The sequence below is a fragment of the Loxodonta africana genome, chromosome 9 (genome assembly GCF_030014295.1).
Source record: "Loxodonta africana isolate mLoxAfr1 chromosome 9, mLoxAfr1.hap2, whole genome shotgun sequence".
Classification (NCBI taxonomy): Eukaryota; Metazoa; Chordata; class Mammalia; order Proboscidea; family Elephantidae; genus Loxodonta; species Loxodonta africana.
Genome location: NC_087350.1, coordinates 43562244 through 43590164, shown reverse-complemented (window position 1 = coordinate 43590164; position 27921 = coordinate 43562244). Strand labels below are relative to the sequence as shown.

Here is a 27921-nt window from a genome sequence, read left to right as displayed (position 1 = left end):
AAGAAAATAAAAGGAAATTCATCACACCAATCATGTTCAATATATTAATTAAGCCAGTGGCATATCAATTAGGCCTAGTACTTAAAAACTGAGGTGTATGCTGGAACCTCCCCGGGGTCAATGCTACAGCACCTCATCACAAAAAAAAAAAAAATTTTTTTTCATAGGTAACATTATTCTACTCTTGCCATATGGCCTGATCCCACTTCAAGAAAACCTGACATTCAGAAGTCTCAGAACTTACAAACAAGATCTATCAAGATGTGATTCCTCCCACTACAGAAATCATTATTTCTTTCTCAAAGGATTCACCATAGACTTTCTTTAAAAAAAAAAAAAGGCTAATAGTTCAAATCCACCAGCCGCTCCTAGGAAACCCTACAGGGCAGTTCTACTGTGTCACATAGGGCCGCTATGAGTCAGAATTGACTCAATGGTTTAATGTTAAGGTATGATTCATTTTATTTAAAAAAAAATTTTAATTTACATATAAGTTTCTAAGAATACTATCAAGGCAGACACATTGGTACTTCCAGTAACTAAATCCTGTGGATGAAGAATGGACTAGAACTAAGTTGTCATAAAAAATTCTGGCCAGCTTAAGCCAGAGGTCCTACGGAGGGGGAAAAAATGATGAAGAGGCTGGGGAGCCCTGCCATCTCCTCCTCCAGTCACTCTAGGCCAGTTGCCCTCCTCTGGGCACAGAGCTCCTCCTATCTGTTCTGGAATTTGGCACCCAGAAAAGGCAGTCTGATATTATTTCTTGGTCCAGGAATAAAGCTGGCCACCCAAGTAGACATACCTCAAGGGCACAGACTTTGTTACTTATTACTCTGTATTCTCTACTATGTCCAGGATGGTATACTGCATACAGGAGATGCTAATGAATTCCTCAACTGAGAAGTGAAGAGGCAGATGAGTGAAATTACTATGGCCTGTCCTGTCACTGCAGCCAACCTGGAGAACAGACCGGTTCCATCCAAGAATCCTCTTACGGCTGGCCTCTTTAAGAAAACAAACACACTGCTTTGCAGGTGCTCACGGTCATGATAGATTCATGAAGGAATCCTTTTTTCTCTTATTCTAATCGCCCCCCAAGTGGGTATTCTGAACCCCTATGTGGACTTGGGTTCTCAGAAAAGGCATCAAACCATAGAAATCTAAAGTCAGAGAAGAGCCTTCATTTTCACAAGAAGGGAGACTGCAGCCTTAAAGAGGTCACGGGCCCAAGGTCAGATACATCAAAAAAGGTAGGCAGGCCATACAGAGCCCACCACCTTACAGATCTTTTTTCTACAAAGGGCACTGTATCTTTCTAACTACAGGAATTGGCATTTGTTATCTCTACTTCAGTGATAAAACCCAGTTATTGGTCTTGGACAGAGAACTAGACCATGCTAAGGATGCAGGGATGTTAGCATTTGCTGACTCTCATTAGCTCCCGTCACTCTGGTTTCTTTTAAGCACTGAGATGTTACATGTTTTTCCCTTCTAGTTTTTTTTTTTTTTTTTTTACTGACTCCACTCATGTGTAGGGTAATGTGTTCAGGGAAGTTTTAAATCCTATCGTGCTAGGGTTTTAATATCATTCAGGGCTAAAAACCTTGGAGGAAAAAAAAAAAACATCAAGAAACCATAGAAATTTCAGTATTGTCAGAAAATCTAAATTCTGTACTCCGTAGTTACAAATTTAACGTTTTGAGTAAGCAGCTTTAATAATGTTCTATGATGGGGCAATTTTTAAAAAACCACCATAATCTAGCAGAATTTTATAAATTCTTTCATTTTCCAGGAGAATCCATATGCATAATCCATTTTTACTTCAGGGTTCTCTTTGAGAATTTGTATAATAGCTAATGATAGCAACAAGCTAGGATTGTCACCTGCAGATCACTAGCCAAAACAGCTAGGGCTAGCTGGCACCAGTGTATGAAAAATCCTTCCAAGATGCAACAGAACAAGCCAAAGCTCACAGCCACAATCTAAGGACCATGTCACACCTGAATCAGTTCACACCACACACACCTGAACCAAATCACACAGGATACAGCTGGGATGGGAGTATGTGGCAGTGGGGATGAGGAGGTCGTTTGCAATTCTCATACGAATAGTCTTAATTTCCTAAACCATTAACCTATCAACCTATCAACCAAGATTTGTGCAAAACTGGAAACACTTCTTCACCACTCTGAGTTGCAAAAACCTCTGCTCCTCATTATTTAAAATATGTTTTGTTTTCAGCGAATGAGAAAAATCCATGCATTATGATAAAGCTCTATTTCATCTTTTGGGGACATAACTCTAAGCAAAAAAACAAGCAAGCTTGCCTGGTGTTATCTATGCCAAGGAAAATGGCTACAGAAAAACACCGTAACTAATTATTTTGCTTGGGTTTTTATCTAAATACCAGATAATGGTATTAGGGTCTTTTTTTTTTAATCTCCTCATGCTTCTTTCAAACAGCCAATATTAAAAAAAGAAGGAAAAAAAAAACTTAAGATTTGAGCTTTTATGGGTAAATGATCTTTTTACTTGGTCAAAACAGCATCAATAAACCATAAGAAGGAAGCCTCCAATTTATTTGCCTATTTGTTCTCTACTGGGAAGCTAGGTTTCAGGCCTTTCAATTACTATGAAAGCAAGACAGCAAATCAGGGCTGTTTCCTGCTCAGTACAACACTCATTTACATGTTAAATGCCATTTGAATTTTTGTTTTCTAGGTATTAATCCTCAAATGTCCAAACTTCAAAAACAGTCAAAGATGTAAACAGAGAGGATGGATAGCAGCCTATTTCTTTTTTAAAATATTTGCAATATTTAGGGTTGTTTAGAATTGTTTCACTGGAACTTCCCAGAACTCACACCTTTATTAATAGCCTTTTCTCGACAACTGCTCCTATTTACACTACAGCTGTATGCGTATTATCCTATTTCAAAGTTGCCAATCAGCTGGAAGAGATATCACTCATATATATCTGAACAGATTCACTAACAAAGCAAACTGTGAATGTGGCTATAAATGGAGGAAACAACCATCATAGAGATTATTTGTAAAGGGAGAAGGAAAGATGATGAAAGAAAGTACAAAAGGAAAGATGAGCAGCAAAAACTGAGATGAGAAAAGACAGATGCGGGTACATAAGAGCTGGTACTCTCCTGTCTGCCATTTACCACCTCTCCTTTCACACCAGGCTCTCACTCCACTTGCACATGGTTTCAGACACCAATGCACAGGGTTGTAAAGAAAGACCATGTTGGGGAGTCACCTGGCCACTTAGGAAGATGCAGGCAGGAAATACAAATCAGATCAAGGCAGAATTTCACAATGCACTAAAGAGAGCTCCATACAGATTCTTAAACAATGGTGACAATGAGGGAGAAGAGACCCCTGAAAAGGCACAACATCGTGGGCAATCTTGTTCACCTATGTCTCCATTAAAGGAAGAATTCCAGGTCTGACAGACCACCATGGTCTTATCTCCAACTAAGTTTAAACCATTTCACAGTTATTATCCATTTACACACTACATGCATAGATCCAACAAAAACAGAACATGATCTTCTCGGTTGAGACCAAAGGCAGAAGTAGTAGAAAGAATAACATATTGCTGAATTATCATAATACTTCCATCAGAAATGCAGAACACTAGTTTTTACATGTATACTTAAATAATGAATCAGAAGTCTATAAAGTAAGGTTAGAATTATGTCTAAAGTCCTTTCTAACACTGATGATTTCTATGACGGCATAAATACGTCTTTTTGAAAACACAGTCTGAGCTTAGCTTCACAGTATAAAAATCAACATCAGTGAAACTTAAATATAAGTATGAAATGCAAACATTTTACTAGTCACCAAAAGTCCTCAATTAAGGCAACTGGAGAGAGAGGCGGGCAAACAGCTCCTTGTGATGTCTTATACCTAGTATTAGGTGAATAGTGCAATGCTAGGCCTCTAGCAGGGACTCAAATGTTTACTAACATATAATACTTTTGTTATTCTTACCAAATACTCATATGTGAGCCAAGGGGGAAAACCAAATATTCGCACATACTATATACCCCTGGATATTTCTTCTGTCTGCCCCCAGAAGAAACCAGAGCTTTTCAACTGAGAAATGAATAAAATGAGAATCACTGGACACTTCTGTATCTCAATTCGAGACACTGTGGATTCCAAGCCTCAGTCATTTGCCTAGTTACCACTGAAAAATTTCAGTCAAGAAACCAGTAAACATGGCTTTTTAAAATTCCCAATCTGATAAAAGTAAAATTATGATTATTATACTTATTTTTATAGGATACATAAAAAACGGATGGCTCCTCAGAAGATAAAAATGATTCCTATGCGCCTCCTAGACAGTTTGGATTTCGTTGGAGGGTTTATTTAACTCTCCTTTCTTCCAGTGTCATGAAATCTCTATTTCTGCTTTAAGCAGCATTTTAATTACCATCAGATGTAGCCCCCATTAGCTTCTACTTCCTTCCATAAACCAACAATCCAATGGGGAGGCAACTTGCTGCCAATCAGGGATCTGATCAGTTCTCCCCCACTGCCCTACCCCTTGCTCACATGAGATATGAAGGATGAAGAGGGAGGGGAGAAGGAAAGGTAGCACAGAGAAAACTCAGAAGGACGAAGACGAAACAGGGAGCCGTATAATCACTGACTTTAATAGATACATAACTATGATGCTAGGAAAACAGAAAATAACAGGAGTGGAAGTGAGGAGACATACAAGAACAGGAATCAGAAAATAAAGCATTTAGGAAGACACGTTTTTTATCCATCATTTTTAACAACTGTGTTATCCCTTTAGGAGTAGGAGGAATAAGGCCTGGTGGCTTGGGACTGCAAGGAGGCAATGGGTCCAATGAGGCACTGTATGCCTTTGCACTTTGCTATGAAGCAGCAGAGGTTAAAACCTCTGGAGACACTATGTCCTAGGGGGCAGCAGAACAAGCTTTGTAGTCAGATGGTCCTGAGTTCATCCCAGCTCAACCACGAGTACTCTGAGCAATTTGGGGTGATTCTTCTCCCTCTGAGCCTGTTTGTTAACCAGCCCAATAAGAATGTTTATCTCATTAAGGGCAGTGTTGGTTTACTGAGCACACTCCCTAAGGCAGGCTCTACAAAAGCACCTTTCCTTATCTCACAACAGCCCTAGGAGGGAGGCAAGTCAGCCACCTCTTACAGATAAAGTGATACGATGTGTACCAAAACCTTGTTAACCACAGTGCCTGGTACACCACAAACACACTCCAAGATGACAGCTGTTCCTGTGATTGCCGGAAGTGACTGCGCCCAGAAATTCACCTCCTCCAACAATGCCAGGAAATGACTGAATTTTCACAAAACTGAATAGAATTATTGTCCTTTAAACAAATACTGTCACCTTAAACATATCAGATAATACACTGGTTAAGTATAAAGGAAAAGGAAAAACTCACCTACTAGGCTGTTCTAAACAAGTAGTTGTATGGAGAAGAAACCCCAACTCAATTATTGCGGCACAACTGAGGGAGAGAATCCCCCCCATGGTGATGCCTCTTGTTTGAGCAAAACCTCAGTAAAATCAAAGGCAGTTTTAGGAGGCCTGTAGAAACAACACAAGCAGTCTAAATAAAAGCAATCCAGAGGATCAGCTGGGAAGCTCTTCTTAAGATACAGTGGAGACTGGTCTTTTTAATCTACATACAACCTAAATGTCCACAAAGTTGGCTCAACCTTGATGCGTTAAACGATCAAATTAAGGAGTATTTCTTATGCATCTGGAGCCCTAGTGGTAGAGTGATTAAGAGCTCAGATGCTAACCAAAAGATCTGCAGTTCGAATCCACCAACCACTCCTTGGAAACCCTACGGGCAGCTCTACTCTGTCCTATAGGGTCGCTATGAGTCAGATCAACTCAATGGCAACAAGTTTGGTTTGGTTTCTCATGCATCCAACAAAGTACACTGCACTGTAAGATCAAGGTCTCTCTCCAGACTCCCATAATACGTGTTAAAGTTCTAGTTGTGACTGTCTACATAGGAAGCCTATGTGGTAGGACTTTTCTGCAATAAATGCAAGGTTATCATTTTTTTCTGTTGGAAGAAAGAAAATCAAAAGTCATATGTACTAACAGTGGGTATGAAACAAACAGATCAGAGTGAGTTTTCTACTCCTAACATGTTCTAGGCAGAGAAGTATTTTAATGTCTACCTATGACTGCTAACCAAAAGGTTGGCAGTTTGAATCCACCAGCCACTCCCTGGAAACCCTACGGGGCAGCTCTACTCTGTCCTATAAGGTCGCCATGAGTTGGCATTCATCCGACAGTAATGAGTTTGGTTTTTTGTTTTGTTTTTTTTTTTAATTCTTAATCTAAGAATATGGTTTGTATAGTCAACTGCCTGGATATAAATCCTAAATCCTCTACTTAACCAACTATGTGGCCTTGGGTAAGTTATTCAACATTCCAAAGCCTCGGTTCTCTTCTATTATTGGGGATAGCACTACTACTCATTATTACTCAATTACTCTAGAAGCAATGTGGGCTTTCATAGAGCAAAATCACACTCAGGTTTTTGAAGTTAGTAAGAAGTAGGTACATAAACAGTGCTGAGTAAAGTGGCTGGCACCAAGTACACAATAAATGTTAACTATGATTAGTAATAGGCGGAAGGTGCTGAGCCATAAACAATTAGACTGAGTCTTTGGGGTAATTGAGCCAATAATTGGAAGGTTTTGCCTTGATGGAAAAAAAAAAAAAACTTAGAGGAGATGGATCAGCCAAAAATAGGTCTGTTTCTTCCTCAGAGTGGATTTGGGGAAGGGGAGAACCCAGGGATGCTGAACCCTAAGACAGTTGAGCCTCTGACACAAGAAGGGATGCTCTGAGGTGAAACTTACTCTGATGGTGCTTTGCAGTCCTACTCAGCCTTTCCAAACTCTGCCTTGCAAAACAAGACAAGCACCCAAAACTGGGGGCCATCCGCAGCCAGCTCTGAGTGGGCCGAGAAGGAATATTAACAACACATCTATCACCAACCACATCCATCCTGGGAAAGCTGTCCAGATTGTGAGGCAGCATTCCTTAGGGTCAGAAGCGGAAAAATTAAGAGAATAACCTAACTAGTGCCACATCTATTGTTTGCTTTTTGATATCCACAATATCCAAATAAATAGGTTGTCTTTCCATTTAAATATCTGGCATGTAGGGTCACTAAAAGTTGGAGTCAATGGCACACAACAGGGAGCTGACAGGAATGGAAACTTACTCAAGTCATTATAGGAGCCTTTCTGAAACATCTTTTACAGGGCTGACCACTGTACATTATAGTATGTTTTTCAGTGTGTGTCTATATTTCTTTTCTAAATTGTATGCCACGCAAGTGCCAGAACTGTCTCATACTCCATTTTACAAGCCCCACAGGCCTAGCATTGGTGCTTACATTGGTGCATAGTAACTATTTACTGAGAATGGAACGGCTTGATGGATGCAGAGCCCAGTGCCAGACATGGACAGATATAATAGAAATGTTCTCTCTCTTTAGAAAATCAAAATATGCCTAGAATGTAAGCTCTATAAGAGCAGATATTGCCTAGTCTTCATTGCTATATCTAGAACAGTGCCTGGCATAACAATAAAACAGAAATATTACCTAATGCTTCTACAGGACTTACTGTAAACTAGGCACGATTCTAATTCAGTTAACTCATTTTATCAATACAATTATCTCATAAGGAAGGTACTATTATTATCTCTCTTACAGATGAGGAAACTGAGGCACAGGTGTTAAGTGGCTTGCCCAAGGTTATAGTGGCAGGGTCAGGACTGGAATCCAGGCAGCCTGGCTCCAATGCTCCTGCTCTGTAAATCACTACACTATACAGCCTCTCCAGAACTTAGCATGCTCTCAGTAAGTATTTTTTTAAATAAAAGAATACTTAGGGAGCAGGAGATTTGAACTAAACGTCAAAGCATGGTGGAAATTTAGACTCTGAATCATTTTCATACATAAGGTTCCATGAAGACATGAGGATGAGGGGATTCACTGCCCACCCCCCTCCCCCCCCCCCCGCCCCTTATTACCTAGCTAGGCCTTTTCAGGTTGCAACAGGCACGGGCATACGTGAGTTACCCAGTTTGTAAGAGTTTGTTGTGAGGCTCCATGGGAAAGTGAAGAAACAGGAAACGTCCACAACCAGGCCTCTTGGAAAATGGGAACACTGCTCACCGCTGTTCAGTAAACACGGCTTAATCAGTTCACAGACGTTTCTCCCTACTCAGCTTCTTGGCTTCTGACTCCCTCTCCACTTGCTCCTGTTTCCAACTCCAATGCAACCAACTGCTTTTGATTCAGTGGTACCTTTGCTCTCTTCCAGGACTCTGCTTGCTGGTGTGTGAATGAGTGTGCAAGTGTGTGCACATATATTCTTCTATCTACTTACTGCCTTCCTGTGTCTCACACCCAAACCAGAGGATGGAACAAGAATTTGCCAGTACAGAGCCATAACTTTTTTTGCAATATAAAAATGTATAAAAAGTTCTGAAAGTCAAAAGCTTTTTTATAAATATAGGCACCAAAAAGCATGTGGCAGCAGCACTTGACATGAACTGATATGAATCTATTTAAACTTAATTATCTCACTTTGCTGCACAAGGATTAACGTGTTTGATCACAGGGTACTCAAATTAATGTAATACATGGCATATGGGCTATATTAGTTTCCTATAACCCCCAAAATTATAAAATCTGAAACACATTCTGACCACAAAAGCTTTGTATAAGGAATCATGAACCTGTGCCATCCAACGGAGAGTGTCTGCTAGGCACAGCCCTGTATCAGACACCTTGTGAACTGCTGACAACCTCTGGCTTAAGCACCCATTTCTGATCCAAGCGGCCAGAGCCAGACCCAGAAAGTCATAGGGCACAGAGCACGACAGCATACATCATCTGCCCTGCCTCCCTCTTCCACGTCACCGGAATTCCACCACTCTACCCCCCTCTCACTACCCTCCAGCTGAGTAGCTGGGTAGCTTCCTTTCTGTTCCTAGAACACTCAAGCTCATTCCTGTCTCAGGACCCCTTTTGCTAGCTGTCCCCTTTGCCTGGAACAATCTTCACCCTAGTCTGTGCATGCCTGACTTCTTGTCATGCAGATCTCAATCAGAACTTTACCTCCTCAGAGAGCCCTTTCTGGCCACCTAATCTAAGAGAGTCTCCAGGTACTCTCCATCACATCACAGCTTTTTTGTGCGTGTGTGCTTTAAGTGAAAGTTTACAAATCAAGTCAGTCTCTCATATAAAAATTCATACACACCTTGCTATATACTCCTAATTGCTTTCCCCCTAATGAGAGAGTACACTCATTCCCTCCACTCTCTCTTTTCTAGTCCATTCGGCCAGCTTCTAACCCCCTCTGCCCTCCCATCTCCCCTCCAGACAGGGGATGCCAACATAGTCTCTTGTGTCTACTTGATCCAAGAAGCTCACTCTTCACCAGTATCATTTTCTATCCCATTGTCCAGCCTAATCCCTGTATGTAGAGTTGGCTTTGGGAATGGTTCCTGTCTTGGGCTAACAGAAGGTCTGGGGACCATGACCACCAGGCTCCTTCTAGTCTCAGTCAGACCATTAATCCTGGTGTTTTTACAAGAATTTGGGGTCTGCATGTGTCTGTCAGTTTGTTGTACTGTGGGGGCTTGCATGTTGCTGTGATGCTGGAAGCTATGCCACCGGTATTCAGATACCAGTAGGGTCACCCATGGAAGAAAGGTTTCAGCTGAGCTTCCAGACTAAGACAGACTAGGAAGAAGGACCTGGCAGTCTACTTCTGAAACGCATTAGCCAGTGAAAACCTTATGAACAGCAGCGGAACATTGTCTGATAATACTGCTGAAAGATGAACCCCCCAGGTTGGAAGGCACTCAAAAGATGACTGGGGAAGAGCTGCCTCCTCAAAGTAGAGTCGACCTTAATGAACGTGGTGGAGTAATGCTTTCAGGAGCTTCATTCGCTGATGTGGCACAACTCAAAATGAGAAGAAAGAGCTGCAAACATCCATTAATAATCGGAACCTGCAATGTACGAAGTATGAATCTAGGAAAACTGGAAATCGTCAAAAATGAAATGGAATGCATAAACATTGATATCCTAGGCGTTAGTGAGCTGAAATGGACTGGTATTGGCCACTTTGAATCGGACAATCACATAGTCTACTATGCTGGGAATGACAACTTGAAGAGGAATGGTGTTCCATTCATTGTTGAAAAGAACGTTTCAAGATCTATCCTGAACTACAACGCTGTCAGTGATAGGATGATACCCATGTGCCTACAAGGAAGACCAGTTAATACGACTATTATTCAAATTTACGCACCAACCACTAGGGCCAAAGATGAAGAAATACATTTTTATCAGCTGCTGCAGTCTGAAATTGATCGAACACGCAATCAAGATGCATTGATAATTACTGACGATTGGAATGCAAAAGTTGGAAACAAACAAGAAGGATCAGTAGTTGGAAAATACGGCCTTGGTGACAGAAACAAAGCCGGAGATCGCACGATAGAATTTTGCAAGACCAGCGACTTCTTCATCACAAATACCTTCTTTCACCAACCTAAACGGTGACTACACACATGGACCTTGCCAGATGGAACACACAGAAATTAAAATGACTAAATCTGTGAAAAGAGACGATGGAAAAGCTCAATATCATCAGTCAGAACAAGTCCAGGGGCTGACTGTGGAAAAGACTATCAACTGCTCATATGCAAGTTTACGCTGAAACTGAAGAAAATCAGAGCAAGTCCACAAGAGCCAAAATATGACCTTCAGTATATCCCACCTGAATTTAGAGACCATCTGAAGAACAAATTTGATGCACTGAACACTAGTGACCGAAGACCAGATGAGTTGTGGAATGACATCAAGGACATCGTCCATGAGGAAATCAAGAGGTCATTGAAAAGACAGCAAAGAAAGAAAAGACCAAGATGGATGTAAGAGGAAACTCCAAAACTTGCTCTTGAGTGTCGAGCAGCTAAAGCAAAAGGAAGAACTGATGAAGTAAAAGAACTGAAGAGTTCAAAGGGCACCTCGAGAAGACAAAGTAAAGTATTATAACGACATGTGCAAAGAGCTGGAGATGGAAAACCAAAAGGGAAGAACACGCTTGGCGTTTCTCAAGCTGAAAGAACTTAAGAAAAAATTCAAGCCTCGAGTTCCAATAGTGAAGGATTCTATGGGGAAAATATTAAACGACACAGGAAGCATCAAAAGAAGGTGGAAGGAACACACACAGTCATTATACCAAAAAGAATTAGTTGATATTCAACCATTTCAAAAGGTGGCATATGATCAGGAACCAATGGTATTGAAGGAAGAAGTCCAAGCTGCTCTGAAGGCATTGGCGAAAAACAAGGCTCCAGGAATTGATGGAATATCAATTGAGATGTTTCAACAAACAGATGCAGCGCTGAAGGTGCTCACTCGTCTATGCCAAGAAATATGGAAGACAGCTTCTTGGCCAACTGACTGGAAGAGATCCATATTTATGCCTATTCTCAAGAAAGGTGATCCAACCGAATGTGGAAATTACAGAACAATATCATTAATATCACACACAAGCAAAATTTTGCTGAACATCATTCAAAAATGGCTGCAGCGGTATATCGACAGGGAACTGCCAGAAATTGAGGCCGGTTTCAGAAGAGGACGTGGAACCAGGGATATCATTGCTGATGTCAGATGGATCCTGGCTGAAAGCAGAGAATACCAGAAAGATGTTTACCTGTGTTTTATTGACTATGCAAAGGCATTCAACTGTGTGGATCATAACTAATTATTTGATAACACTGTGAAGAATGGGAATTCCAGAACACTTAATTGTGCTCATGAGGAACCTTTACATAGATCAAGAGCCAGCTGTTCGGACAGAACAAGGGGATACTGATTGGTTTAAAGTCAGGAAAGGTGTGCGTCAGGGTTGTATTCTTTCACTATACCTATTCAATCTGTATGCTGGGCAAATAATACAAGAAGCTGGACTATATGAAGAAGAACAGGGCATCAGGATTGGAGGAAGACTCATTAACGACCTGTATTATGCAGATGACACAACCTTGCTTGCTGAAAGTGAAGAGGACTTGAAGCACTTACTAATGAAGATCAAAGACCACAGCCTTCAGTATGGATTACAGCTCAACATAAAGAAAACAAAAATCCTCACAACTGGACCAATGAGCAACATCATGATAAACGGAGATAAAATTGAAGTTGTCAAGGATTTCATTTTACTTGGATCCACAATCAACAGCCATAGAAGCAGTAGTCAAGAAATCAAAAGACGCACTGCATTGAGTAAATCTGCTGCAAAGGACCTCTTTGAAGTGTTGAAGAGCAAAGATGTCACCTTGAAGACTAAGGTGCGCCTGACCCAAGCCGTGGTATTTTCAATCGCATCATATGCATGTGAAAGCTGGACAATAAGGAAGACCGAAGAAGAACTGACGCCTTTGAATTGTGGTGTTGGCAAAGAATACTGAATATACCATGGACTGCCAAAAGAACGAACAGATCTCTCTTGTAAGAAGTACAACCAGAATGCTCCTTAGAAGGATGGCGAGACTGCGTCTTACATACTTTGGACACGTTGTCAGAAGGGATCAGTCCCTGGAGAAGGACATCATGCTTGGCAGAGTACAGGGTCAGCGTAAAAGAGGAAGACCCTCAACGAGGTGGATTGACACAGTGGCTGCAAACAGGAGCTCAAGCATCACAACGATTGTATGGACGGCTCAGGACCAGGCAGTGTTTCGTTCTGTTGTGCACAGGGTCGCTATGAGTCAGAACCGACTCGAAGGCACCTAACAACAACAACAATCCCACTGCTCTCCTGCTCCCTCAGGGGTTCTCTGCTGTGCTGCCTGTCAGAGCAGTCATCGGTTGTAGCCAGGCACCATCTAGTTCTTCTGGTCTCAGGCTGATGCAGTCTCTGGTTTATGTGGCCGTTTCTGTCTCTTGGGCTCATAATTACCTTGTGTCTTTGGTGTTGTTCATTCTTCTTTGTTCCAGGCAGGTTGAGACCAGTTGATGTAACTTAGATGGCCACTTGATCACAGCTAATCTTGACTGGATATTTTCTCATTTGTTGTTTCTTTAATATATACCTCTCCCAACACACACACACACACACACACACACACACCACACACACACACACCCCCAAGGTCCATCAGAGCAGCGACCTTAACTATAGTGCCAACACCTAGAACAGCACTTGGCATATAGTTGTAGCTCGATAATAATAATATATGCTTGCTAAACAAATGAATGAGGAGCCCTGGAGGCACAATGATTAAGAGCTCAGCTGCTAACCGAAAGGTCAGCAGTTCAACCCCACCAGTGGTTCTGTGAGAGAAAAGACCTGGCGATCTGCTCTTGTAAAGATTATAGCCTAGGAAACCCTACATTTTACTCTGTTCTACAGAGTTGCTATGAGTCGGAATCAACTTGATGGCACACAACAACAAACGAATGAATAAATACGAAAATACTCAGAAGGGTACTGTAGGTATTGCAGGAAACTTGTAAAGACAGACCCATACACCATGCCTACACAAATTAAAAATCCATAATACCCCCCAGTGGTATGGACTTTTTACTTTATTTGCACTTTATTCGACGGACAATTGGAAAAGAGAGAGTATCACTGAAGGTACTTAACAGGGGAGTGGCACAATGAAAGGGCACTATAACCTTCAGATCATTTTTCTAAACACAGTCAGGTATCATATGCATCCAAATCATCTATAAGAATGTGTGCCAAAAATGCACGTTCCAGGGACCCACCTCAGATCTACTGAATCAGAATTTCTGCAGAGGGGCCTAGGAATTAACACTGTAAACACCCCCAGGTGGCTCTTAGACATATTAAAACTTTAGTACAATCATAGTTAAAAAAAAAAAAAGTACAGTCTCAAAAAATATTTACGGGTTCACTGATTGACTCTGGAAGCTAATCTCTACCTGGAACTCATCAAGAGTATGCTACAGAGAAACCCTTGACAAGTCACAATTAGCTAACATAATTATGAAGCTTACTGCTCCAAACATGGATTTAGAGTTTCAAACATAGACCCAATCATGTTTCAGGCACTGGGAGGCTTCCATCCTTCCAACTTCTATCAAAAGCCTGACCATTCAATGCATACACTGTTGAGGAGTGGTGGAAAGAGAGCATGATAGGGGCAAATAGCAGAGATTTAAAGAGCTTCCAGAATTCTAATACCTTACTCTAGCATTAAGTTACACTTGATTAAGCAAATAAAGAGCCATACATTTGGAGAGTCTTCAAATAGTTAAATTTTCAATCTTTATGTAAAAGAAAATCCATCAGATTTGATTGATAAGTGTACTTTTTAAAACTAAGAGTAAGAAAGTGAAGATTGGCAACATTTTTCACCATATAATTTGCTTTCTTTGCCTTTTTTCACAGCACTGCACATAAATCAAAGAAACGTTAAAAAGGCCCATATATCACCAACTGGCATTTCAAAACTATTTGCAAAGTCTTTAACAGACACAGGACAGAGTATAGAAAACCATGACGAGGAAGGCTGAAATTAACGGGAGAAATTAACTCAAACACTGACACAGAATTAATTAAGTTTACAAATAACTCTCCAATGAGAAATTACGGTATTTAATACGAACGGCCTCGGTGATGCTGGGTTACAAAATATGGTGGGGGTGGGGGAGAAAGACAAGCCAACAGAGTCCTCCAAACAAGAATAATGTATATTTGAACAAGCTGCCTTTCTATGATTAAGCACAGAAATCTGGGAACAAGGCAGGGGAAATGATGTTTTAATAAGGTCTGAAATATGTTTGTGAGCAGCATTTTGCATTACCCTTGCTAAAAAAAGGGCATGGTCCAAAAGTTGCAAATCAAGGCATGGATCACTGTGTATCACTGTGTATAAACTGCCGCTAGTGCTGGCACAGAGGTAAGAAATGTGTATTTAAATGGGTTACATTTCCCATACAAAAAATGCAAGGATTTCTCAGAGGAGTATTTAACAAACTGGTGACGTATGTCCCGGTTTCCAAAGACAGGAAGAGATATGAAAAGGTTTTACCTGTCCGTCTGTTGGAAGACAGCACCAAGCCTGGCAGTGCCAGGAGTGTCAGGCACTCCACTACTGCTCCATTCTAGAAGCAGAGCAGTCTGTACTGGCACCAGAGCCATGTTTTGTTGTCTAGGGGTCAGCAATCACTCCCTACTAGACTGCTACCTGCTTCTGCATGGCCCCAGCACAAGGGTAGTGGCTGCAATTCTAATGGAGTCTCTGCTTCTTTGAAAAGTTCAGCTTTTAACACTGCCATCACCCACCAGGTACTCTTAACCTCAACTATTACACTCCAGAAAAGCTAACTGCTGACAGCCAAAATAAGAAAGCACTACCGAGAAAAAGGTTTTCAAACCAGCTGGTAGGTAAAGAGGGTGAAAAAGGTCAGTCCTTTCTTCTCAGGAACTCAGTATTTTATCATTTCTTCTTCCTGCTACATAATGAAATATAAGCATCTGATGGAGCTTCTTAGAAAGCATACTAAGGGCCCACAGACATATTACTCTTTTTCAAATGTGTGATGTGCAAATTCTTAGAATCGTGCAATGAAAAGGAGGCCCTTCATAGAAAATACAGGTCAATTAAAAAAAAAAAAGTGCTTTTTAAAATACAACACCAAGCTCCAGCAAACCTACGTGCAAAAGAACAAATAAAACAAAAAGTTGTAGCCCAGAAGCCTTCCTGTTAAATGTGGTAGTTGAACAGTCATACTCATCTGCACTCCCTCCCCAAACCACTAAAATGGCAGTAAATGAAAAAACACAAGGGGATAAGCCCACAAACACAAAGAGAATAGGAGAGGGAACAATGGCTGAAAGACAGGTCAACTAAATTTTAGAAGATAGGGAGCTATCTGACCAGCACTGTATCAGCGGAGAGAAATATGCTGAAAACTTACTCCACATGGAGGGTAGGATTGCGGAGGGAGGAATAAGTCCAAGCTGAGCTGGACTGTAGAATCTCAAAAGACTAAGGAATTGGAAATACTGGGTATGGGATGGAGGTAAAAATAGGTGGAGTGATCCAGCATTTTTAAACACCCAGATCCTTGCTCCCATCAGAAGCCAGGTTAGGCATACTCTCTGGAGAGGCTGACCTTATGAGGCTTAGGACTTAGAAAAGCTGAAAACAGACATATAAATCTGTACTCTGAATAGTAAGACAATCCCCATCCCCCTCCAAAAAAACCCACTGCTATCGAGTTAATTCTGACTCATAGCGACCCTAAAGTCATGAAATGGAAGAGCAATTATAGTATACTACATGGCTCAGCTATAAACAATATTTCGTAGTCTTGATAATGTAAAAATGGAGTAAACTGATGAAAGGAAGATGGTGTATGAGTTAAATCTTTATCTTCCACATAAATTAAAAAAAAAATGTCTAAAACAGCAGCCTAAACAAGTTATTTAGAAAAATGTAGGCAAGTATCAAAAGAAGCAGCTAAAGGATCTGAAAGGAGTTGCCTCCAGGAAGTGACATGAGACACGGAACTAATGTTCCTGTTATAAATCTTGTTGTCTTACTAATTTGCCTTTTTAACTATGTACTCGTATTCCTTTGGTGAAAATAAAAATTATACTGGGGAAAAAAATTAGAGTCTCAAAGCTAAGTAGGTCCTGAAAATGTAAGCCCCTGCACACTACAAAACGTGTTTCATCACCTGGGGACTATTAGTTTACTATAGTAACACTTAATTTTATTTCAAGTTTTATTGCAACAGTTAAAGGTTTTTACAATAGCAGATGCCTTCCCTCCTACACATCAATTAATTTGCAAATTCACTCAGGTTGTAGAAATAATGAAGTGTGGAAAGATTTTTCACTGGTAAGCGCCGCAATCAGAAGGTGGATATGGTAGGCGAGGTGCTAAACTGTGCTGCTGCTAGCTGCATGCCCAAGTAGACTGGGCACAGGAGAACCAGCTCTGCTAAGAAGCCCACTAGTCTGAAGGACCCACTCCATTTCAACAAAAATAAACAACATAATGGCAAGCACCTTGAAAAATGGAAAAACAATGGAAAAGATCTGAAGATAGGCAAGGGAGTGACAGACATTCTGTCTCATGAAATAAAATAGAAGTCTTTAGGCTCCTTTTTATAGATTTTCATTCCGTGTTTACCAAGGATGTAGCTTTTTGAAAAGAAATGAGGTGGCACTTTGAATTCAACTTTGGTCTGTAATTTGGCAAAACCAACTCTCAAGCCCACATATTTGATTTTTTTTTCTTCTTCTTCTTCTTTCTGAAAGCTGAACTGAAGTAACCAATGTTGTTTCAAAACACAGGGGCTGAAAATAGTTCCACTGCTTCTGCTTTGCCAAAGAACTGTCTTCTCGTCCCTTTTTCACTTAAATCTTTTTTTTTAATGACCTAAATGATGAAATGAACAAGACAATTTTTCATTTTCACCTATGCAAATAACATTTTGTACAGAACATTTTATCAACTGTAGATCTTAACTCCTCGAAGAGCTGATAGGCCTCATGAGGCAGAGCTAATCAGTAGGGAATGCCAAACACCACCAATCACTAGGGTCAATTGCTCTGTTTCACTGGCTCTAGGAAATGGCTTTTTCACCAAGCCTCCCTCTTGGTCTCCTTTGCCTCCCACTACCAAAGCCTTTCCATTCCAGCCTCTCTCCTAATGGGTGGCACCTGGCACTGTACTTCATACTAAGCATTCTTTCTAGGTCCTTAATAAATAGTCTGAAAGTGAATAAGCATTTCAAAAGGCTGACTGCTCTGAGAATTCACCCTTGAAACAAATCAAACAGAGTCTATGACAACCTGACAGGTAGCAATAACGTATTTTCTTTTTCACATCTGGTCCCAACCAGAAGTAAAATGTTTCATTCCTCACCATTCAAAAGCAGTCTCACGCATGGTGCTTGTCTCTCTAAAGATATCACTCTATTAAGAATGTCCGTCATATCCTCTAGTTTTTGAGAACAAGTTTTCTTTACATGCTTATGAAAGCAACCCAAAGTTCCCCTGACATTTTCTGACCCTGCATTGTCTGTAAAGGGCACAGGTTAACAATGTTTTAAAAAAAGATTACATATAATACATAAATCATGAAGATTCCTGGGACATTGTTTGGTCCAGGGCTCTAGATTCAATACCATATTAACAAGAAAAAGAAACCTCTTTTCTTCTCACTAGCGCACCATACCGGGCTTGAAATGTGCCATCAAAATGCCAACAAAGCCATTTTGGGATCCACAATCATTTGACATTTTTTCTAAGAAATTTAAATTTTTGGTAAATTTAGAGTCTTGTGAAGTACCACCCACCTCCCCTTCCACTCCCCTAAAAAGGGCAATAAAATTCATCATCAAAGGTTACTCCTTCATCGAATGCCATCAGAGTGTGGTATTTCAGCACATATATTTGTATATATAAACCTCCAACTGTTCTGAGATCTCCACCATCGTTGGCATAACTAGATGAGTTAATAATGGAATGGCTGCCTTTCTAAACTCAATTTTTTTTTTGGTCAGTTTAACTTAGATCCTGAGTGTCCTGTGTAAGTCTCTGGATTCTATTTGGCATAAAGGTGAAAGGAAGGCAGTTTGCCTCCTCCCCACATCAGCTCCCCCACTCAAAATTCCAAGGACATTCATATAACTTGTTCATTAAAAATATACTATTTTTATTTCAGAAGTTCAACCACAGCACATTCACTTCTTTAAAAATTTTATAGCATCTACACTTTCAATTTGAGATTTTTCATTCATGCTAGGTGAGCCTCTTATGTTCTATATTAAATGCAAGGCATGTGTGATCAGTACTATTAATAATATAACAGCGCCAATCTCAGAAGCAGCAACATAGCACCAATACACAACCCCATATGAACAGATGTGAAATCATGAGTACCACTGCAATCTTTATTAAAAATATGGGAATAGAGAATGCGGCTTACTGCTCTGTCCCTTCCCTCACTCAAAAATCAGAAGGAATTTTTTCTTTCTTCCTCGAAGGTATAATGTATCATTAGCTCTCAAAAACACAAACAGATCTGATGCAGAAGGCAAGAGGTTACCTTTATTAGATTCAAGGGAGAAAAGGAAGTGAAGTTTTAAAATTGTTGATGGACAAATCAACATCAAAGTATATCAGACTCAAGGATTTAAGGCCACTAAAGTCACCTATTATGAACATGACAGTAACAAACTCTGGCTGTCACTTCTCCAAGAAACAGCTTTCCTAACAAAGCCTGACCTTCACATTGATGCTATCACAGTGCTTTGTCCAAGAATGTAATTTGAGAAATGTTTTCTAAAGATGTATGGAAGAATCACAAGGCAGACTGCACAGTTTCAAAAGACAGCTAAAACTAAGCATATGATGGAGAACTGTATCTCAAAATGAGGGTTGGATTTTTTACATGTTACCATAAAACCACTTACCTGTACCCTCCTGTCTCCTCAACAATCACACATACTGGGATGGGTCCTCCTTTCCCACACAGTAGATACAGGTAGAGTACTGACTGTGCATTTACTGTGGACTTCACAATGGCTATGAGCACAGGTCAACCAGCAAGAAGCTCAAGGTAGGAAGACATTATATATAGGTCTTTACTATAAAATATCAAATTGTAACATGTTGGGGGGGGCTGTTTATGCTGTGTTCAGAGCTGAGACTTCAGCTGTTAAAAGTATCTGTGAAAGTGGCCTAGTTGATTCATAGCATAATAAATTCACCAGAGCATGCGTGCACACACATACTTCTACACACATACACACTCACCTCAAATAAGTATATGTAAACAGAAAAGACTGATCAAGAATCTTAAGTCTATGTAACTTATGAAACAATAGCAACAATACTGATAGCCTCCAAGTGTCTACTATGTGCCAGGCACTTAATCCTCACAACACAATAATGGAATAGGTGTTCTTACTAATCCCACTTCGCCGATAAGGAAGGATGCATAGAGAGGTTAAGTCACATGCCCAAAGTCACACAGCCGATCCCAGGTCCAAGTGACTCAAAACTAGTAAGCTTAATTACAAAGCTATGCCAGCTCCCCAATTAAAATTTCATTCATTCAATACTGAATTATATAATAAATAGTAATAATACATACTGAGAGTCTAATGTGCCCGGCACTGCTGAGTATATTACTGGGAATAAAGCAATGAACAAAATAGAGACTCCCATCCTCGTGAGAACACTCCAGAGAGGGGGTGGAAAAGGCAATAAACAAAATGAGTAAGTAAAACAGGCAAGATGTCAGGTGGTAACAAGTAGTGTGGAGAAAAATAAAGCAGGAAAGTGGGTAGGGTTGGGGGCGGCAAGGAGGCTGTAATATGACGGTCAAGGAAGGCCTCCCTGAGAAGGTGCCTCTTGGGCCAAGACCTGAAAGGTGCGAACGTATCTTTCAGGTAATCAAGGAAGCTTCTGACAGAGAAGGAGATACAAAGAAGGAGGCTATCAATCATCACAGTCTATCTAACACACCCTCAACAATAAAAATTCCAAGACTTCAGAGAATTGAGCCCTTGTTCAGGAAAGCTGCATTTTACACCTGCTTTGCTTCTCTTCCCTCAGACACCTGTGGGTGAGGAGGTCTCCGGCCTCACAGTTGTTACCAGGGGGTGACCCTGGTTGGTCCTAAGCCTGGATCTTGTCCTCCAATTCAGGTGGGCGAACATTAATTCCACAAGAGCAGTGCTGCTTCTGACACTTCTCATTCCACACCTCCTCCTACACTTTGTTATGCATAAAAGTAAAAAATGGTGGTAATGGGTTTTTGTCCACCCATTAGATTAAAAAAGAGCTAAAAACTAGACAATACAGGATGCTAGGTAGATACAGAAAAGCAGTACTCAAGTCTCTCTTGGTGAAGAGCACAAAATGCTACAACTACTCTGAATGGCAGTTGGACAACAATTATCAAAATGTTGATTGTAGCTACCCTTGGGCTACTAATTCTTCCTCAAAGAATTTATCCACATCTGGGCAAAGACTTACAGACCAGGATAGTCAATGTAGCACTGTTTGTAATAACAGAAGACTGGAAACAATGTAAATTTCCTCTATGGAGGACTGGTTATGGTACATCCACACAATGGGATCTAAGCAGCCAGTTAAAAAAAAGAAGGAGTAAAAAATGTTAAGAATGAAGTATCAGTGGTTCAAAAGAGCATATCTGATAACTGTTCTGCGACTATGGGTGAGAATGCTTTTGTTCTTTGGAGTGAAGGGTCATGCTATTTACCCTCAAATGGTTTGGCAAAAATTATAATAATATCTATATTGAGAAAGATAAAGCAAATGTGAAGAAGACTAGGTGAAGGGAATACAGATTTTAATGTGCTACTCTTACAACTTTTCAGTGAACCAGAAATATTTTCAAAACAAAGTTTTTAAAAATTGTTCAGATCCTGGCAAATCCTCACTAAGGGCAAAGCTCTATGACACTCAGACAATAAGCTCCTTCAAAGAACTTCAGACATTCTACCTGGTACCCGATCCAGGGTAACCAGGGGAGAGAGCAGAAAACTCAGCGCATGGGCAATAACTAGGCCAAAGTTTCAGTTAACCAGAACTTGACTAGTCACCCAGTTACCTAACCCGGTTGGAGAGACAATAAAGCCAAGTTCCTGTGTGTGTGCTGGGCCAGGGCCCAAGTGCTCTGCCCTCCCACCCCACCCATCTTTCCAGTCCAACCCAGAGCTGACATTCTGAGCAATGATTCTGAAGCACCTACAGATTCTTCAAGAGAAAAAAAGTCTAAACTATATTCGTGTACTAGGTTTTTTAAAGCAGAAAAAAAAAACACTTTAGAAAGATCCAGAAAAGCCAGAATACAAAAATAGTCTCTGACTAACATTTAATAAATAAGAACATGTCATTTTCCTAAGCATTTTGAGGCACTCAGGGCACAGGTCTTTTGGTGTATACGTTGTTATTGTTTTTATCTATATTACCATTTAGAATGTTACCAACTGAACACCAGCATCTCCTGCTTACAAGGAACAGCATGATGGAAGGCTAGCTTTGAATCTGTGCTCTGCCACTTACTACTATCTGGATGATCCTGAGCAAGTGATTTAAGCTCTCCTCTTCACCTCAGTTTCCTCGTCTGCAAAGCAGGAATTGTAACAAGCATACACTTCACAGGGTTGTTTGTGAAGGCGAAAACAGATTCACCCATTGCAGAGATGCCACTGGTTCTATTCCCCAGGCACAGCGCTAGGTGCTAGGGATGACGCTTTGATTCGCGTGGCACCTACAGCCTCTAAGTATAGACAAACATTAAGCAGATAATCCCCTAAGCTAAAAACTAATGGCCTTTACGACAATGTCACAAAGGAAAGGCAAATGCATGGAAAACCAATGCCAGAAGGGCATTCCAGGCCGATGGAACAGCACGAGAAAAAGCAGAGGCAAGGGGGAACTCGGCATGTTGAAGAAAGCAAAAGAAGTGTGTGTGAAACGTTAAATCACAGGTGTGAACACGATAAGCACTCAACAAAGGGGGGTGAAGGATAATACGCATGCCCCTTACAATCACGCTCATGTATTACTCCACTCATCATGGAGAATGGTAAATTTTAAGTCACAATGCAAATAAGCAAATTTGAAATAAGTGTAATCTTAATACACTGGTAACTTTCTGGGACAACATCCTGACTTAGTGCCGCTGGAATGAACGCATGAACAGTAACAGCTACATGGGAAGTTTTTCAAGCCCCCTGTTCAGTTAGGTACTAGCTCATTCCAGCCAGAACGACTGCCCAAGGCGCCTACACAAAAGAAGAGTAAGCTAGGCTTTTAAAACGCTGGTTATAACAGCTGAAAGACTAGTTACTGGCATTCAAAACAAACAGCAAGCAATTGAAATCCATGGAGCGGCTGGTAATTCATATTTCAGAATCTAAAGCTTGGATGGTGAAGAGAACAGATGGCTGTGCAATACGCAAACAAATCCACAAGAAACAATGGGCACAAGCAGGCTTTGGTGGCACTGAGAGTAAGCTGGAGCTGCCATACTGGGGAGGGGAAAACAACATCAGTTTTACAAATAGTCTCTGGAGAACATCACTAAATGAAAATAGGCAAAACAGGCATTGCTTTCACCAAGCAGTTGTAATCTTGGCACAAGCGGTGTATTTCTTACTCATAAGCTTTGGCTGACATAGAGCATGTTCCCTCACCAGAAACAAGACGAGAATTTAGGTCTCTAGATCCAGCAATGACATGTCACCTGCCTCCTCAATGCTAGCTAAATCCTGCCTACCCCACATCCTGGGGCGGGGCGGAGTGAGGATGGATTAATGATGCATTAACATAACTAAGATGCAAAGAATCAAAATAAGTTACAGTTGGAAGGAAATGACATTTCATCCAATACAAGCTGCTATTTTATTCCAAAGGAGAGGGCGCAAAGAGAAAGTAGCTTCACCAAGGCTATACTTTCATCCATTTCATTCATTCACTCATTCATTCAAAAAATATTTATGGACCACTCCTTACAATGTGCCAGCCACCCTATGAATCGCTTGGGACATCAGTGAAATAAACAAAGAATGCTTCCTAATAGGGGAAGACAGATAAACAATAAGCTCTTTTTTTTTTTTTTTTTTGAAGTATATGGTACGCTAGAAGATAAAACACATTATGGTTTAAAAAATGCGCAAGGTAGGGGGATTGAGCATGGGCAGTGCTGTGATTTTAAATGTGGTACTTACTGAAAAGATGACTTTTTATTGTGCTTTAGGTGAAGGTTTACAGAGCAAATTGGTTTCTCATTAAACAATTAATACACATATTGTTTTGTGACATTGGTTGTCACAAAATCACAAATCAACACTATCCTCTCCTCAACCTTGGGTTCCCCACTGGCAGCTTTCCTGCTCCCTCCTGCCTTCTCATCCTCACCCCTGGGTTGGTGTGCCCACTCAGTCTCATTTTGTTTTACAGGCCTGTCTTGAAAAGATGACTTTTGAGCTAAGATTTGAAGATGGCTATTTTTTTATTGGTGGGAAAGCAGTCAGAGAAAGGCCTGGAGTGTTTTAAAATCAGAAGGGAGACTAATGGCTGGAGCAGAGAAAGCAAAGGACAAAGGAGAAACAGTGAGGTGGGGGTGCAGAGCACATCATTTAGGGTGCTAAAGGCCACTGCAAGCACTTCGGCTCTCACCTGGATAATATGGAAGTCACTGCAGGTCTTTAAACGGAGGAGTGACATGATCTGACTTTTCTTTTTAAAGGATCACTCCAACTGCTGGTTGAGACTAGCCTGCAAGGTGCAAAGGAAGACACAGGAAGAGTCAACAAGTTTATGGGGGAGCTGAAACAAGAACATGGAGGTCACCTGGTGAATAATGGCTCCAAAAGCAATTAAATAGTATTATTTTGGTTCCTTTGCTTGTAACTTGGACTTCTAAATTGTAAGGCATGCCGTATACAAAAATAACATTTATATCTAGACGTAGAAGAACTTTTCAAGCTTGAAAGCCAAGAAACCACAAAAAGAACAATTAGCAGATGTGACTTAAAAATGTTTTAACTTTACTGTATCATGAAACCTTTCACTTTTGTAGTCAGGGGCTCTACTGAGAAGCAGTAGAGTTCAGTGGCTGGTAAAGGGAATGGCTCTGGGGCCAGACTCCACCATGACCCAGCTGTGTAACTTAAGCTCTTTGCACCTGTTTCCTCATCTCTAGAATGAGGGTGATAATAATAGCAGCAGTAGTATACAACTCTTAGGGTTGTTGTGGGAACTAAATGTGTAAATTTACGTAAAGCACCTAGAACAGTCCCCACTGTAATTCAAACCAAAAACCCATTGCTGTATTCCGACTCACAGCCACACTATAGGACAGAGTAGAACTGCCCCATTGAGTTGCCAAGGAGCACCTGGTGGGTTAGAACTGCTGACCTTTTGGTTAGCAGCCTTAGCTCTTTTTTTTTTTTAATAATTGTTATTGAGCTTTAAGTGAACGTTTACAAATCAAGTCAGTCTGACACATATAAGCCTATATACACCTTACTCCGTACTCCCACTCACTCTCCCCTCAACTAGTCAGCCCTTCCAGTCTCTCCTTTTGTGCAGCCTTAGCTCTTAACCACTATGCCGTGAGGGTCTGGCGCATGGCAAGTGCTCCATAAACGTTAGCCAATGTCATTATTAGCTGCAACGTCTCAGTCCTCATAATGACTCCATCCCCGCTGTACTGAAGGGAGAAAACAAGGTTGGGGCTCATACCCTGTGAATACTGAGCTGCGATTTCAAAGGCTATGATCACCTCACTAACTAGAGTCTACATGGAGAGTGCAAGCAGGATCAGGAGACGGGGGTTCAACTGCTCAATAACCACTTGCTGAGTAGCAACCGCATGCCATACCTAACACTGGGCCTGGGGAGACAAAGACACACAATACTGGGTCCTGCCTCTAGGGGCTTTCACTGGGTAAAGGAGACACTCTTAGCCACCAGTTACATGCCTCTGTGACCTCAAGCCACTTCCTTATAAAAGATTTTACCTCTGGAGGCCTCCCTTCTAACTCTGAAATTTTATGATTCTATGTTTTATTTTTTTATTGTGTTTCATAAGACCACAGAACAGGGATAACTATCAATAAAAAAGTAGGACATTTTGATAAAGAAAAAATATATAATATATAATATATAATAATATATATATTGCCCTTCACACATTATATGATAAATTTCACTCATACCACCACTTTATGATATGGTAAATTTCACTCATATCACCACACCAATATCAACTACTTACATATCACTTTTCAAAATGTTGTCAAATGCAAATTGATCGCTTGTGAGATTTCATCTTGTCATGCTCAGCATCAGTCCCCACACATGGGTCAATCAACACTAAATAAAACTACTGCCTTTCAAACTGCTGGAAGCCTCAGTCTCTCTCTCTTCCCTGTGGCAGGGAAATGGATTATTAAAAGATAAAAAAGCAAATGCCATCATCACCTTTTTGCTTTATTTCCCTATGGGAGAACAGTTTAAACCAAATTAGGTAAGAAACTGCATGGCAGGTTACTTAAGAAGAGCCATTTATAAAACGTGTGTGTGTGTGTGTGTGTGTGTGTGTGTGTGTGTGTGTGTGTGTGTGTGTAAAACAGTCTGGGCTGACTGGTAGGATCATGATGAAAGGGCTGACTGGGCTCAGGTGGATCCATACGCAGAGAAGGTATCACCTGACAAGAGCCTGCCCATACAACTACCACGAGAAAGCTATAAATAGGGCTTTAAATCTATACATTGGGCAAAAACAAGAGGCAGAAAACAAATACAGGCAGCATGTTTACTTTTAGCCTTATCCTGAAGGGAGCAAATGGGAGAGCTTAATTACACTCAGATTTTTTATTCCATCAAGGCTTAAATCTGGATCAAGGACACAAAGTTTTCATAAGAAGTACTAAAAATGACAGAGTGTTACACTTACACAGCAAATGCCTGTTTCTCTCGAGCCTGCCCATCCCTCAAGCACCCGCACATGCCCTCGCTTTCCAGCATGTAGATCAGAATTTTCTAGGAAGGCATGTGCAACAGTTTTATTTTCCCCCCTTGTTTTGCTAATTTTAGGGATGATTGGATGTTCATTTTATCCCACGCTGAGATTAGGTGAGGGAAGGAGTCTTCAGCCCAAGAGTTAAGTGGCACACAGAGCCAGGATGCAGGGCCACTGTGGGTACATAACTCCAGGGGGCACCACTCACAATTTATCTGGGGATGGTGCCCTGCAGGTGTTAGTCATAAGACCAAAACACGGGCAGCACAAAAGAATGAAAGGAAGAAAAAGAGGAAATAAAGTAAAAGAGAGGCCAAGAGTGAAAAAAAACAAAAAGAAGAAAGGAAGGTAAAAAGAGGGCTGCCAACAACTGCCTCAGCATCACTCAGTGTCCAACCTGAACCAGCTAGTGGAGGAAAGAAGTGCCGAAAGAGAGAAAGTAAGCTAACAGAAGAGAGTGGAAAAGAGAAGGAACATGGTGCTGCACAGAAAGTGGTACAGTACACAGTCATGGTAAGAGCCCAGAGCTGAGCTGACGTAATCAAGCTCACAGGTTGTACTAAAGAGTGAATATTTTCTTCTCTCTTACATTCACTATCTTTCACGCACCATCAGTTTTGTGATTTGGATTCGAGGGGCAGTTTTGAGGACACCAAACTTTGGAAAGAACAAGGTATGGTATGAGTAGGGGAGCGGCATTAAACGTACACTTAATTTACGGGGATTCAGCTCTGCAGAGCCGACTGGCTGCTCTGCTACTGCAGCCCGAATCGACGCGGCCCACCTGCACATTACGGCTCCTGCCCGGGGCTGCAGGCAGAGCCTCTCAGAGCAGGCCGGCCTGGAGTGCTTACGTGCATCCTGACAAAGCTCTAGCTGAGAGCGCAGGCTACCAAAAGGTATACAGCCATCTGTAGTCAAAAACCAATTTTTAAAAATATATATGTTTTTAAATTTTTTAAATATTCAGTGTGACTTAAAACTTGCTCTTTGGGACTAAAGTCCAAATTTGCACTGTGTGGGAAAGAAGAAAAGGGGAAAAAAACTGGTCTGAAGCAATTACGCGCAAGAGCAGTCATGGGGCTTGGCCTATGGTGGCAGCTGCCACTGACTTTCTTCTTCTCAAGAATGCAAATGATTAAGATAGATTAAATACCTACTTTGCTTAAATACTCTTGATAATGAGTTTCTTTCCTTCTTTTAAGGGTGTTTGATGTTGACAGTTGATGGATCTTGAGTTAAATTGTTTTAATTCAAAACAGCACCATCTGTTGTTAGGATCTGCTG

General features: G+C 40.9%; 1 protein-coding gene across 9 annotated transcripts in view; it reads right to left on the bottom strand.

Annotated features, from left to right (window-relative positions):
- The window catches only part of MED27 (mediator complex subunit 27), a 230786-nt gene that overhangs the window by 159299 nt on the left and 43566 nt on the right, over positions 1-27921 (bottom strand). Inside the window, exon 4 of one of the 9 annotated variants that reach the window (XM_023544794.2) lies at positions 24285-24383. The exons of the other annotated variants lie outside the window; for them this stretch is intronic. Within the exon in view, the coding sequence (XP_023400562.1) occupies positions 24314-24383 (70 nt within the window). The 3' untranslated portion in view covers positions 24285-24313. The remainder of the gene's footprint in view (positions 1-24284; positions 24384-27921) is intronic. 9 annotated transcript variants of the gene reach the window in all.